At 37.5% G+C, this 15,789-nt stretch overlaps 1 protein-coding gene across 2 annotated transcripts in view; it reads left to right on the top strand.

Moving 5' to 3' along the window:
- The window catches only part of XEG113 (xyloglucanase 113), a 146,511-nt gene that overhangs the window by 63,559 nt on the left and 67,163 nt on the right, over positions 1–15,789 (top strand). For both annotated transcript variants that reach the window (XM_089814912.1, XM_089814911.1), the window contains exon 5: positions 15,384–15,640. In XM_089814912.1, coding sequence (XP_089671038.1) covers positions 15,384–15,640 — 257 coding nt within the window. The remainder of the gene's footprint in view (positions 1–15,383; positions 15,641–15,789) is intronic.

The following is a 15,789-nucleotide window of genomic DNA, read 5'->3' as shown; positions in this document are numbered from 1 at the left end:
TGCGCAGGCCTTTACTAGAGACCAAAGATGAATTGATGAAATTGAGTGTGGTGCCACTATCAATCATAATTGGGACTTGTTTTCTGTGAAGTGTGTTGCGAACCCTGAAGATACCACTTCCAGTCAATGTAATGAGGGTAGCAATGGAACCCCCTTTTTGTATCAGGGCATTTATTCTCTCCTGTTGGGTAATTTCTTCATCAGTTGTTGCAGGTATTTGTCCTTTGTCGTCATTAGGCATCACCTCAATATAATGAATCTTTCCCTTCGCAAGGTAGCGATGACTAGGTCTCCATGGTTCTTTGCATGTGAAACAAATCTTTTTCCTCTAGAGTTCTTGCCGAAAATCTTCATCAATCTAAGGTTTCTTCTGAACTGTCTCCTTGTCCTTGTCGTCTTGTGGGGATGATGTTGGTGTAGCTAGGTGAGTTTTGGAGGAAGATGCGGCCATGTTACGCACCTTCTTAATAGCTTCGTTGAGTGCACACGGGTTGAACCCTTTGATCCAACCTCTCAAAGGCTCTCTCAGCCCATCCATAAATAACACAATTTGGCGTCTTTCAGAGATGGCTATGACTAGTACTAACAACCTTTGAAACTCAGTGATGTAGTTGTCTACTATGCCCGTTTACTTTAGCTGAGCTAGATCTTTGAAGTTTAGCTCAGGATCCTTCCCATCGAAATAGTCAATGAGCCTCTCAGTGAACTTGACATAAGAGGTCACTTGGTCGTGACCGAGAGTGACCAATCCATGATGCCACCACTCATGCGCCACTCCTTCTAGATTAAGTGCTGCGAACTTGATTGCTTCCTCTTCGGGCATTGGATTGAGTTGGAAATAGGTATCTGCCTTTAGGACCCATGACTATGCGGTAATGACTCCAGATCCATCAAATGGCGATAAGTTTACCTTTCCGATCTTTCTCTTGAGATCATCATTAAAATAGCCGCGATTTCCCCTGCCAGAATATCTCATTCTTAGATCAACATAGTCTCTATAAGATATATCACCTTCTATATTTGCGTTCCACCAATCTTCCCGAAGTTTTTCTTGCATTTCCTCAAAAGTGGGCTCTCTTCCTTTGCGTGGTGCTTCTGTCCTCGGAAGGAAGATGGGTATTGAGGGTCGAGAGCAAGAGGGTTGAAAGTTTGCCCTTCCCAAAACAGAATTGTCGATATGCCCATTTTGTTCTCCTGTTGTCTTTCCCTTGGCCAATTTTTGTAGAGTTTCCTGCATAAGCCTTTGGGTTTCATTGATTTGCATTTGATTTCTATTCAGCTCTTTTAAAAGATTCATGAGTTCTGTCGTAGGATCCTGATGATCTGCCATTCTATCAATAGGGTTATTTAACCTTCTCCTTTGAGTATAAACTTGCATTCACTTCCACAGGTAGGCAGGATCAAAAGCTTTGATACCACTGTAATGTTCCCATGCCCTTCTAACCCTTAGTAATAGATTTTGTACGTGTGGTGACTGAAGACTCTCCAAATACCTCAGGCGACAGGAAGGCTTGGACAGGCCGTACGGTCATTGTATGCTGAGGAGGCCGTAGGGAAGAATAGTCTGGCCGTATGGTAGACAGGGAGGGGTGGTACAGAGATAGAATTTGATGGCCGTATGGGGAGGTGAGGGCCTGATGGTTGTATGGGAGGGGATATCTGATAGCCGTACAGGGAGGATTGTTGTCCGTACGATGAACTGGGGGTGATGGCCATACGGCTGGGTGTTCGTATGTAGGAAGTGTGCCAATGGTAAGAGGGCCGTACAGAAATGTGCGTGGATGGTATATGGGGCTAATGATGGCGAGATAAGATGCTAGAGATGTGAAGTGTAAGCAGTGTGAAATTGAGGTAGAAGGGAGTACGACAATGGAGTACGAAGATGGTCGTGGTATCCAAGGGAGATGAAATCGACACAAACACGAAACTCATATATAGACAATGCTAGATAATATGCAACTTTGCAAACAATAATGAGCTCCGACTTGTTAGGTCCGAGCGAAGAATCATAGTAACGGAATAGGGTGAGGGATGAATCCCACCGAAATCGGCTAACCAAATAGGCAAGGTCTTTCACTTCCGAAATGGTGAACAACAGAGAACTCCAACAGGAATTCGCAGTATAGAGAAAATAATCCAAATTGCATACCTAAAGACTACCTACAAGCCGTGCTTAAATACCCGTCGGGGAACTTTTCGAGGGTGTACAAAGATAGCCAACGACAACACCAACTACGGAAACAAAATAAAAATGGTTCCGGGATATACTAAATCAATCAACCTAATGACATGAAGAAATAGATGTCTTTTTGATCCTTTTTATGAACATTTGCTTATAATATGCTGAACTTTGTCATCCTTTAAGTATAATATTTTGTACTTTTTGATGTGTAAGTTATGAACATATGGCATAAAAGTGATAATCAAAATTATGTCTCAAAAGGTTCATTCTGTTGATAAAAATCTTTCTTCATGAATGTTTGGCATGGGTAGATGTTCTTGTAGCCGAAGAGATTGCAAAGACTGTTAATTGAATACTAATGCTTTTTCTTTATAAATTAATAAATATAAATAAATGTTTGTAGGAAGTCTTGTGTGCACTGAATGATGACCATAGATATCCAAGCTGAGTCAGAATCGGTTAAAACAACTCAAGCGAAGGTCTAGCGTTGTGGAATCACAAGTACTTAAGGAGGTGCATTATGGCACCATTACAGCCGAAAACTTAGCAATAGAATAATAAGGGACCTGATGAGGCTACTATACGAGAGGGCAAGTCAATAGGGCGATCAATTAGTCAACATGCATTCTTAATAAGGAACTGTTGCACGGTACCTAATTTCTTGGAATCATTAAAGTCATGTAGCAAAGCAGATCTAGCATCCACTACACTCTATATTTATGGGAACTTAAGGAGATACCCGATGTTTCTTATCATGTTTCATGTTTGCATGAATCTGGAGCTGTAACGAACTATCCTTTATGAGGAAGTCGTGATTGTAGGAATTTGTTATTTCCTTTCTTTTAAATAAGACCTTGTCTATAGCTAAAAGGTCAAGTAGTGAAAGAGTGAATAGAGTTAGTCAAGAGTTATCAAATATTTTGTTGTTTTTCAAGTAAGTGTAACATTGCCTATGGAATGAATACATGAGTTTACTGAGTTTCTACACTTCAGTCTAGGTTAATCTTTTCTTCACTCTTCTGTGGGGGCCCACACGGAAGGTGAAGTTTCCTTTAGCAATTAGGAGTTAGACTTAGTTTTTTAAGTTTAGAACTGCTGTTCCTGCAGCCATTGGAAACAGAACCAGTCACTGTTCCTGCAGCAGTAGGTGCATAGATGTATTGTTAAGTAATTATCTGAGTTTCCTTCCAGTCATAAGATAGTTATCTTTCTTTTTGATAAAATAGATTTCCTTAATGGTTATTTTATTCAAGGTAGTAGTGACTTTTAGTAGAGGCTAGAGCATATACTTTGCAGACATCATCTCAAGTTCACGCTCCCGGATTGATATTTAATGAAGACCAGCATAGTACTTTGGTAGTAAAGGATGTCCAATCCTTCAACTAAAATGGTGTTATATTGGCTTGACACTACCCATTAACAACATTTAATTAAATACATTTATTTTATGATGGGGACATTATAATTATGCTTTGGACACCATTTTCAATATGCATTGCATACTACACATTGTTTGGTCAAAATGGTTGCTAAAATGATGCAATTTTAATCTCTAACTTCCTACACTTGGAAAGTTGCAAATTTTGACTCAAATTTTGTAAAGATTGATTCGAGATTTGAAGTCTGTTTAATTCTCCATCGTGGAATCATTCTAAATCCAAGAAACGACTGAATGTAGTAGGTATTTGAATGCAAATTAGTTAATAAACAAGAGGCTGAATCTTGTTAGATGGCCAAAGCGTGTGTGTTATTCCAATTTCAAAGAAGGAATCAATGATCTCATCACTTTGCTTAGTTGCATTGCCAGACTTAATTAATCCAATGTCTTCCAGTCATGGATATAAAAGTATATCTCTCATCGTTTGTTCAAAGCAAAAGAAAATCTTTTGGGGAGAGATGATGAGTGACATGTTATTGGAGCAGCTATCCCAACTCTCTTCAACTGGGACTTTCTATATGAACTCCTATAGTATATATTGCTGCTTCCCTAGGTTCATTCTCAGGCCTATCTACCAGGGGTGACCGCAAGACAGTGCCAATATGGGATATTTTGGGAAGGAATTGCAAAGAAGCGGGTGTATGATGAAGCATGGGTGAAGGTGAATGAATATAGTTGTCTCGTCCTCCAATTTCCCAACTTTACCTACATGAGAGTTGGTTATTTTAGAGATGAGCCATATACTCTTCTTTAGTATCCTACCAACAAGATCATTCTCTTGGAGTTAGCAAGGCAATTGATGGTGGTACAATCATACTAATCTTCCTTCCAAAGGCCAGATGTTAGTATTTCATGATTTCCGGCTACTCATTGGACATAGTGCCAAAGGCCAAGAACATGGAGTTTGAACTATAAAGGATTACTTTGAAGAAGTTCATGGTACATGCTTGCTTTGATTGGCAAGGAATGGATGATAAAATTAAAAAATCATAAATTCATGTTCATCACCTTGAAGGTCTTTGGGTTGATTTGTGCACAGAGATTGATATCCATGAGACGGATTATTGTATGCTAACCCTTCAGAAAATTATGGACTTCGATCTTGTAGTGATCCTTGTTAGGGTTGAAGACAATGGTCAAGTCTTGGATCCATAGTACACTGGGCATCACCCCAATAGGCTTCCTATCTCGTCTCCATCTTATTCATCCAAGGAAAGCGTTTCCATTTGGGACCATTTTTAACCTATTCTTGCCAATACAAACATTTGACTGAAGAAAAGAGGGTTGAAGACCATAAAGGTGAAGTGTGGAAAAGATTTTGATCTTGTTGGTCCAATTTGTCCAAGGGTTGATATGAGAGGTAAACAAAAGGATCACACAAAGTCTTCAACAACAACCATTCCAAATCTCAACATCAAGGGAAACAAAAGCAAAAGATGTGTGCTAGAGGTGAAATCCACCAAACCTTACAAGTTTTACATTGTTCTTAGCGACAATGAGATTCCTCCTCCGCCAAGAAAATGTTCTCCAAAGAAACCTCCTTCTCCAGTAGTCTTGGTTGCAACCACCCTTCCTAGTCCCATGAATTTAGGAAATTAACACAAAGAGACACTACAACTCATGTCAAAATATTAAAATAAGAATATTTCATAGTCTCGACATAGGACATTACAATTTCCCGACTTGTTGCAATTGACTCGAGAGCCTTTTGCATGCCCTATTCTTCTTTGATGGTCAACTTCACGATAGTAGTGGGGGCTTCAAATTCAATATCCCGTCCTTTTATTTATCCCTAATTTCCGACCTCAAACCAATAGGACGAGTAGGATCAAAACCTTTGCCTGGCATGATTTTAATGCACTTGAAACCCCTTTTCTTCAACCAAATGTTTTTGTTGGCCAAGATGTTTTAGAACTTGTCCCATATAGATGTCCCCTCCTTGTGAGACCATGTAGGTGGTAGAATAGCCAAACTTTCTAGATTATGCTTCGTGTATCCTGGATCCAAGATGTCACTATCTTCTTCAATTCTATTAGGATTCTAACATAAGTTAAAATCCACTAAGTGTTAGGTAGTTAGCAAAAAGTAATTCATCCTTTTAATATCAACCTCAATGCAAAGGTCAATCCAGATATCCTTGAGGAGGTGAATGTGTACAAATTGTCTCCTCATCTTGTCATTCATGCCTCTCTAGTCAGAGCAATTCCTAGCCATAAACTTCTTGAGAGTAATCTCTTGAAGGTCAAACTCCATACACTTAGCTTTTGGGACCATTTCCAAGAAATTGCCACCAATCTTAAGTGGATTTCGTGAAGTAATCTCCACCCCTGGCCTATGCAAGGTTGATTGACATGCTTGCACTGCCATGAGCTGCCTTACTAACTCCATCTAAATGATCTTATCAATGGGATACTATGGCAAGGTGCAATGTTCACCTCCAAAGTAGCGAACCCTGAGATAGGTGAAAATAGGAAACTATAAGAATAGGCAGCCATATTCATTTACTTTGTTCTACACTTCATCTCACTCTCTCCTTCTGAGGTTCTTTGTCACTGAGACACATGAAATACCCAAAGAAAGCATCATATACTCTCCTATAATGTACTTGATTGGGTCTTAGGGTTAGTTGCTCATAGTAGTCCCACAATGAACCAATGACCGATTCCCCTCGGTAGAAAGAATGTACAAACAATGTATACCAAGTACGAGTTCACGTAGAATGTACAAGTGGAGGTAACCTAAGATAATTGCTCATAGAGAGTGTCATTGATTGACTCCCCCCAGAAGATTTTTTGTTTGGATTTGACGATCATGGAAATAAACTTGTATATGCATGGCTCGAAGGTGTTGGACTCGTAGAGGCCACATGGATTTAGCTCTATTTAATGTAAACCATTTCAAAAATTGTAGAAGCTTCAACCCTTCTTAGAAAATCTTCCATGTTTAAGTGAGTAAGGTTGGTATCTCGAACCTCATCCTCATTTGTGGTCACTTGTGAAGATGCAATAAAGTTGTGATACTTATCATATTGGTACTTTATTTTCTTCTTTTCTTTTCCTTTCCTTTCAGCAAAGAAGCTCCTTCTAACATAGAAAATGAATGGGCATGTGACACTCCTCTTGAGAAGAGCAAAGGAAATGTACTCCCAAAATTTTTGAGAAAAAATTGCAAATATTTTTTCTCGCAATGGAGATGTTGAGATATGTGACCACAACCAAAAACTGCATTCTAAGTATCAAGAACACGATTTTTGATGAAGGAACCAAGCTAAAAATGAAGAGTTTATGCTCTAGGCAGGCTTGTAGCTGAAAGTTACAAATTGAAATGCTTGCAAACACTCCTACAAATCCTGTTTTTGACCAAATGATGCCCTAGGTGGGCTGAATAAAGCAAAACACAGGTGTTAAATGCAAAAGAGAAGATGCAAAGGAAACCAAAATTGCTGCCCAGGAGTTCTTGATGTAAAATGCAGCAATAAAGACTCAAAACAGGCTTTAATATGCTGTGTTCATGCCCTTAAGCCTTGCGTTTTGACTCAAATGCCCCAAAACTGGATTTAGGAACCATTTGCACGTGTATTAATTTCATCTATAGATGTGCAAACATCTCAAAAATCGCCAATCATATGTCTCACGAAAAATACAGGTATTGTAATGCGTTAGAGCACATTTTTAAGACCTTATTCGTATATGCAAAAGCTGAGAAAATGGCCACTTAGCCTTACAGAGTTTAAATGCAACACAAAAAGTCTAAACACATTTTTAAATACTCTTTATATGCCCCAATACTCATAATGAGATTTTGGAAGGAAAATTCATGCATATCAATGCATCTAAAAGCATGCAATGGAGACAAAAATTGCCACCTTAGAGCTTAGATGGGTTTCCATATGTAAAGCGCGTACATACTAATGTTTTTCTATATATGCATAGCATGTATATGCACAGAGATAGAACATCGACATGTGTTTGTAAATACATGTAAATGCATTTAAAATTACCACTATTGACTTATAATGGATTTTAAAACAAGCACATGCTCAAACATGATTTAAGACATGCAAAGGATACAAAAATTACCACCCTTGCACATGACAGGTATTTTCATGTGTATCCACAAGCAAACTTTAAAAATGAAAACACGTAATCAGAGTTTAGAACCCACCTTCTCATTATAAACTCATTTATTGCTCATATATCTTTAAGCAGACATATAAAGATGGATTATTATTTCCATTTTACATGTAAATACACCCAACATGTTATGCAATGGTCAATGAAAAGTCCACTTAGGTGAGATTTTAATTAAAGAATGACAACATGTAGTCAGTCCTAAATAGTCTTGTTGGCTAAATTTTTTGTAAGACACTAATACTGCAACATACAAAATTGCAATTTTTGGCAACATATACTGAGATAAATCTCTCTTCTTAGCAATAGGGGAGGTCTCCTTCTTATCCTAGGTGGCTTCAATGGAGACTTAATTGAAATTACAAAATGGGCAGTTCTCTGAATCATTTCCTCTTTTTTAGGAATGATGTATGAACAACTATGACTTCAAATTCAACAAAAGGTATCTAATGCTTCGATAATACAGGTGGCTGGTTGACTTAAGAACAACTCTTAAGACAACAGCTACAATTATATTTGGTAGATCAAGAACAAGAGCCCAAAGTCTCTTGTGATCAATCTGATTCAAGAAACGAACAGAATAAGTACTAAGGCGCAAAGTCTCCTACCAATTACCCTTAAAGTTAAATAAAACACTCAAAGTTGAAGCTCAATGTCTCCAACTCTTGGTGATTGCAACTGCTATTGAACTATAACAATTGCTTTCCTTGAAGCACAAGTCTTCAAGAAACTAAACTGAACACTCAAATGATTCACACAAGATGAGATAACAAATGAATTCAAGATTGATTAACTAATGCAACATAAGGAAACATCAATAAATCTCAAGTTTGCAACTCAAATTCGGAAAATCTTGCTTCGTCTATTCAGTTCTGAAAATTGTACTATGAAACACAATGTCTTCAAAATACAAGATATCCAAGCATAGCCTTCTTGCCTATAACAAAAGATGATTATATACAATGGCTCTCTCCTTTTTTAAGGAAAAGAGGAGAGAAAAAGGTGGAGAGAAAAGGGGAAACTCTCGACCACCTTGATTTATTATATGACAAACTAACTTTGACTTATTCAATGTTGCTATGCCCAAAGCACTGGCAACTTGATTGTATGAAGCTACCATATAGGTACATGTTTTTTTGTATTTACAAAATATTATCACAACACTATCCTACTCTATGAAAGCTTGTAAAAATAACTAAGTGTCCATGACACGTTGGAGCCGTCATAAGAGTGAATTGATGAAGGCTTTGAACTTGTTGAGAGTCTCTTGCACGACAGATGGATGTAGTGCTTCTATGTTTTTAGCAATAAGGATCATTTTAAGGACCACATGTGCGCTCTTATGGACTAGCTTGTTGCATTCCCCAATACTCTTCCAGAGATTGTTAGTAAGACTTTGAAATTTGTCAGCTTATTAATAGAATTACAACTGAAGTCATCCACCTCAAGCTGTAGACAAATTACTTCTGTGAACTTGATCATTATTGTTTCTTCATCCCAGAGCTTACCTTCTTCACTTACCAAACTGCATGTCAGCTCCTGAAAAACCTCTACTGATTATACCTTCTTGTGCATTGCACAAGTCCATTGTTGTTCTGAGCTTTGTTATCAACCCCTGGATTAAATGTTCTCTTGCATTCCCCAATACTCTTCCGGAGATTATTCAGTAAGACTTTGAAATTTGTTAGCTTATTAATAGAATTACAACCGAAGTTGTTCGCATCAAGCTATAGACAAATGACTTTTGTGAACATTGTCATTATTGTTTCTTCATCCTGGAGCTTACCTTCTTCGCTTACCAAAATGCATTTCGGCTCCTGAAAAACCTCTACTGATTATACCTTCTTGTGCATTGCACAAGTCCACTACTGTTCTGAGCTTTATTATCAACCCCTGGATAAAATGTTGTCTTGCATTCCCCAATACTCTTCCGGAGATTGTTCAGTAAGACTTTGAAATTTGTTAGCTTATTAATAGAATCACAACCAAAGTCATCCGCCTCGAGTTGTAGATGAATTACTTTTGTGAACTCAGTCATTATTGTTTCTTTGTCTCAGAGCTTACCTTCTTCACTTACCAAAATGCATGCCAGCTTTTGAGAAACCTCTACTGATTATACCTTCTTGTGCATTTTGCACAAGTCCACTTCTATTCTAAGCTTTGTTATATACCCCTGGATAAAATGTTGTCTGTTAACCATTAGATCCAGGTAATCGTTATATATCTCTAATGAGGAGATGACATCAATTCCTGTAGTATTTGTAGATCAAGAGCCAACGTGAACTTGCAAACATTTGTCTTCCTCTAGCACATTCAGTTGCTGATTGAATGATACAAGATGATCATCAAAGTTAGCAATACCTCCCTTAGCATTATGCAACATACAAAATCCATCTCAGATCACTAGTACAACTTGTGATCCCAAGCTACCGCACCAATCATCTTGAGCCTTGGCCTTTTATTTCCATTCGTACAACATGCTCAAGAAGATATGTAGAAATGGGATCAACTCTTTGAGAAGAGTTCATCTTTTCAATGGTCTCAAGCAGTTGTGCATTTTCTTCTTTCAACCTATTCTTCTCCCACAACTTATCATTCCTCTGTGTGAGCAAGGTGGCTGCATCTTGTGCATCCTACTGACAATTGAGGTGTGTTTTCTTACCAATTTCAACTCAGGTGAACATGTAATCAGTTGTTTGCATCTCCTTAGTAGGTTTATCAACCAAAGGTTTAACTACCTCAGCATACTTGACCTTATTGACATCAACTAGAATCCTTGAAACCTTTTATTTCTTTTTTTTTCTTTGGCTCTTTGGGTTTAGCAGCTTGTCTGAAATCATAATCTTCAAGTGGGATTTCTTTCTTCTTTCTCTTCTATGTTACTGCACTCAACCATGGACATAAAGAGAAGGAAGATGAAGCTGCTTTGGATGTAGTAACCAATGTGGTAATTGAGTCCACCTATGCAACTGTGGTTACAATAGGGGGAGTCTCCATTTGAATGACCATTGGTGTAGGACTGCTATGTGTGACCTCAGCCATGAAGTGCTCGAACTGCGCTGAGGTGGTACCCAACAACTCCATAGATGGAGCTAACATGGAGGGAACAAACATGGAATATGTGTCAAAACACATTCTCGAAGTTGTTCTATTGATCCTTTAATGTTAGTGCAGTAGCAGCTGAGGAGATGGGGAAGGCTAGAGTTATCATAACCGAATCCATAGGAGGTACATGTTCTTTGGTGAATGCGGCCATAGTTGTGTCCATCGGTGAATCAAGAGACTCATCTGATGCAGGCGCAAAATCTAGAAGTGTTGTCGCAAGAGATGCATCTACAGGATAAGGTACTGCAGGGATGCATTCCTTAGGCTCCTTAGGCATCTCATTATCACTGGAATCGATCTGAATCCTTTGGGGTTCCACAGGTCTTAATCTCAAGGACCCTTCCTTTAGCCTTACCTCCCTCCAAGTTTTGGAATGGATGGAACTGGAGGCTTTGATGCTGAAGTTTATGTACCATCCTTACCCATGCCTTTGATCTCAGACCTCCAAGTAGAATGGTAGGATCAAAGTCTTTCCTGGCTTGATCTTGATGCACTTAAGGCCTCTCCTTTTTAACCAGATATTGGTATTGACAAGGATAGCTTGAAACTGATCCAAAATAGATGTGCTTTCCTTGCTTAACCATGAAGGTGGTAGAATAGGCAAGCTTTCCACATGATGCTTTGCATAATCCAGATCAAGGACATCATTCTCATCTTCAACCCCGACAGGGATCTTGGCAAGGTTGAAGTCAATTATTTTCTTGATGGTTAGCCTGCAGTAGTCTAACCTGCATTTGTCCACCACTCTTCTTTGCAAAACACAGCCTCTAAGAGCATGCAAATGCTCTCAAAATTGCCGCCTATGGATTCTTGAAGCCAAACGCTTCATATAGAGGAAAAAAACATGGTCTTTGAATGTATTTGCAAGTGAAAAAGATGTGCGAATGAGCCCAAAATTGCTGCCTTCAGTCTCTTGAAGGGAAAACACAGCATGTAATAATAAAAATGGGCCTTTTTGTGAAAATTGCCTTCATTTAAATCATGTGTTTACACCCAAAATCACCACCAAGAGAAAAAGCAGCAATGATGAGGATAAGACGTGCTTTTAAATGTTCAAAACATATGCAAACTCTCTTAAAATCGCCACCCAAGAGCTTTTAAGTATAAAATCTTTTAATGACGCTTTTTTTATTAACCAATGCATATGCAATTGGGAAAAAAATCACCACTTTTACTCAAAGAGATTTTAGAAGTAGTAATGATGTCTTTTAAGAAACACTTCAGATATTTTTTAACTCAAAACATATGTAAAGTGAGTCAAAATCACCACCTTGCTCTTAGAATCACTTAAGACACTTTTCAAATGCATTTGCATGTGTTTGCTTAAAGTGATACATATGAGAAATCAAAGTGTTTATAATATGTGCAATCATGTTTAAAAGGCCATCAAGAATAATGACGGGCTATTTGAACCGTTTTGCATGTATTTACAACTTTGATTTTGATACATGTATTTCCATTTATAAAACCCCCCTTTACGATTTTAGCTCAAAATATTGATAGTGGAAATGAAAAATCAGTTGCATATGTGATGACATGCAATGTTAAGTAGAAATTCCACTTTATTGCATGAAATCTCTCATGTTTTAAATTTCTATGTAATTATGCCAAAGGCGTTTCTCTATATGGGATGTAAGAGCCGAATTTTCAATCCAACGGTTCAAAACCATGCAGAGGTCTTGACTACCATTAAAGTCATTTTGACCATCAGACATTTTTTAACTGTTGTTCTTTAATCCTTTTACAAAAGAATATCTGAGCAATAATAACTCCTTCCTTCTTGAAAACAGAATCATGTCACTTTCTATGCAGCTGCGCCCCAAAGACTAATGACACAGTACTCTAAGTAGCAGACACAACATTTTGGCTGTGAAATCAATTTTGTCCTATCAAATCTCATCCACCACAGACAGTAAACATTCCTAGATTGTATAAAAATGAAGATGATGATAGAGCAAAATTATTTTCTACTCTTTCCATGTAATTTTGAGTGGTGGACACATCATTTTGGCTACAACTCAACTTTTGTATCCCATAAAATCATCTGTCATTTGTGATATATTGCATTGCATTTATGATAATAATCAATGGTTTAGGCTAAAATGAATATTATAATTATGGATAAAATTTATTCCCTGCTGCTTCCAAGCGGATTCCATTTGGGGGATGACAATTTCATGCATACATTCAGAAGAAACTAGGCTGAAACTTCATTAATCCATATAAACGAAGGTAAATTTTTGGTCTGAGGAATTATCTGGCTTCATATTTGGAGAAACTTGCAGGCTCAATATGTTTCCCACAGCCATTCCTTCGCTCACCCAGCCATTGTTTGGAATCAGCAATCTCAAAATATATGGTGTTTACTTGAGTTTTTATGGCCCTGACAACAAATGCCAATGATTTGCTAGCCGACTGTGCTCTGCTCTTGATGGAGCAGGCATTTTCACCTGCGTAGAAAGAAAATTTACAGATGATGAGCCTTCTAATCAACGCATACGAGAAAGTAGGATCTGTATTCCTGTTTTCTTCCCAACATTTCTGCAGTTGCAATCCTTTTTGAATGAAGTGAGTTTTATGGTTAAGTCAAGCATCAAAATTGTTCTCCTATTTTATGATATTGTTTCTTCAGAGGTTCGACACCAAAATATGGTTATATCTGCTCAATATTTTGATCAAGGTCTAACAGGCACAGTAGAGAATGTTTCCTGTACATGTGGTTGGTCTGGAGATCAATATAAACTCAAAGAATCCACCGATATGAGCTCATGGTTCTTCAAAGAAACTGTTTGTCAGCGATGTTATGAGGGATGTAGTGGAAATGTTAGAGACATAAGGTTCATTTGGATACTCCCAAATTCTTTGGTTTAGACTGGCCTGTGGAGCATGTGAGGAGATTACTGAACATAGTAGATCGCCAGAAAAAGAAGACCACCCTGGCAAAAGTTGTTTGCAAAAGTGTTTTCTACAGTCAATTTGAAGTGCATTGTTTTTGTAATGGGCGTGGGAGAAAGATGTCAACAACAAAATGGGCTGGTAAAGCTGCAAACCCATATACTGCAAGAGGTTTCCCAATTCATATCCAATTAGAATTTTCAATTCACATGTGGAGTAGATTATGTTGATCAAGGTAAGCACGAGTGTCTATGGGTAAGAGAGTTCTTCTCCTGGAAGGCATTCAAAGTGTCGAGCAGGTGGAAGCTCTTGGGGGGAATCTCAAGGACTTCGGATTAGGCAATTATTTGCTCATTACATCTCAGAATCAACAAATTCTAATATTGGTTCCCTGCTTGTTTGGTTCCAATGAATTTGCAAATCAGAGCTATATCAAATACCTTGTTGTAACCTTATCTTAAACTTTTCTTTTTGGAACCTAGAGATGATAGGAACTTATTCAGTAATTTATATGACCAAGTTTTTGCATGTAGAGGTCTTCTTGGTCTTCATATTTTCCATGTCATTCAAACACGTTGGGCAGCTCCTAATCTCACTCCTTTATCTAATTGTTTGCCATTTTCTTCATTGCTTGTGTCCTTTTTTTAAAATGTGTCGGTAACCCAAACATCTGAATTCCATACTCCATCAATAAACTTGATTGTTCCATCATCATTTTCTCCCCATTCATTTCTGATTCTTCTTTCCCTTGTCCATAGATTAAAAAATAGCCTGAAGTTTTCTCTTTTTCTGCTGAGGCCGAAGAAGATGATGTGCTTGGTATCCCTAGGAAGTTGCCTAATTGAGCTTCAATTTCTTAAATCTCTTCTAGAAACCCCAAACTATGTAGTCCCTCTTTTCTCCTACTTTCTCTTCACTTGCTGGTTCGCACACTCTGTTCTATACCTTCATGCGGGTTACTAATATAGAATAATAATTTAGTTTTCCTCTCTAAGCACATGTTTTGATTCCACAGGCATTCAACATATTCCAAAAAAAGAGAATGGATGGTAGACTTCTTAGTCGATCAATCTCAAGGTCATTTTAATATATTATAATATTCTCTTTAACATGCATAATTGTTTCAGAGGAACATTCATAAGTAAATACATTCTTTTTTTAACATAGAAAGTTTTTTGATAAATTGCCAATCAAAGAAATAGGAGGTTTGTTTCACTAGGAATATTGAAGATAGTCTTTTCATTATAGTACTTTCTATAGTGTTGTATAAGTGACAGAATTATCTCCCTTAAATGTGTGGGAATAGTTTCTAGTACTGTTAATAGTTTTGGGTTCTATAAAATGTGTGCAACTTATTGTGCTTTTTAGAAATACTTTATTCTCATTGTATTCTTTTCCTTTTGACTCATCTCTTTGGAGGATAAAAAGACAATAAAGCTTTCAACTGATCTATATGTAAGCATATAGAATTTTTTCGTATTTGCAAAATATTATCAAAAAAGTTGACATAAAACACAAGATAAGTCTTTAGACGAGGATCATAGTCATATGCAATATGAAAATGGGAGTAAATCTGCTGAAACATATTTGTTGAGAGATCATGTCTACTAACTAGTAAATTTTATATTATCAGTGACAGGTGCATTAAATATTGGAATTTTCCATTGGCGTTCGTCAAATGTGACAAAATTTTTTGCAAAGAAATGGCATGATATGCTCATAGAAGATGATACAATATGGGACCAAAATGGTTTTAATGAACTTATGCATAGGCATTTTGGTCCACCTGTTGATTCAGAAAGTGGTCTTGTTTATGCTTTTGATGGCACACTTAAGCTCGGCATTCTACCTGCAAGTATCTTTTGCAGTGGTCATACATATTTTGTTCAGGTAGAGCACATAATGTCTGATGTTGGAAATATTATATGGTGAAGTGTTTGGGAAAAAATAAGAAGTGAAGAACTCTTTTTGGGTTTCTATTTTGCAATTAAAAATATTTTTTGTTTTATACCCTTTCAAGCATTCTTCTAACATTATCT

The sequence above is a fragment of the Cupressus sempervirens genome, chromosome 2 (assembly GCF_028749045.1).
Source record: "Cupressus sempervirens isolate cs-2001-9-10 chromosome 2, ASM2874904v1, whole genome shotgun sequence".
Lineage (NCBI taxonomy): Eukaryota > Viridiplantae > Streptophyta > Pinopsida > Cupressales > Cupressaceae > Cupressus > Cupressus sempervirens.
Note: the sequence above shows the minus strand (reverse complement) of the source record. Positions and strands in the feature narration are given on the sequence as shown.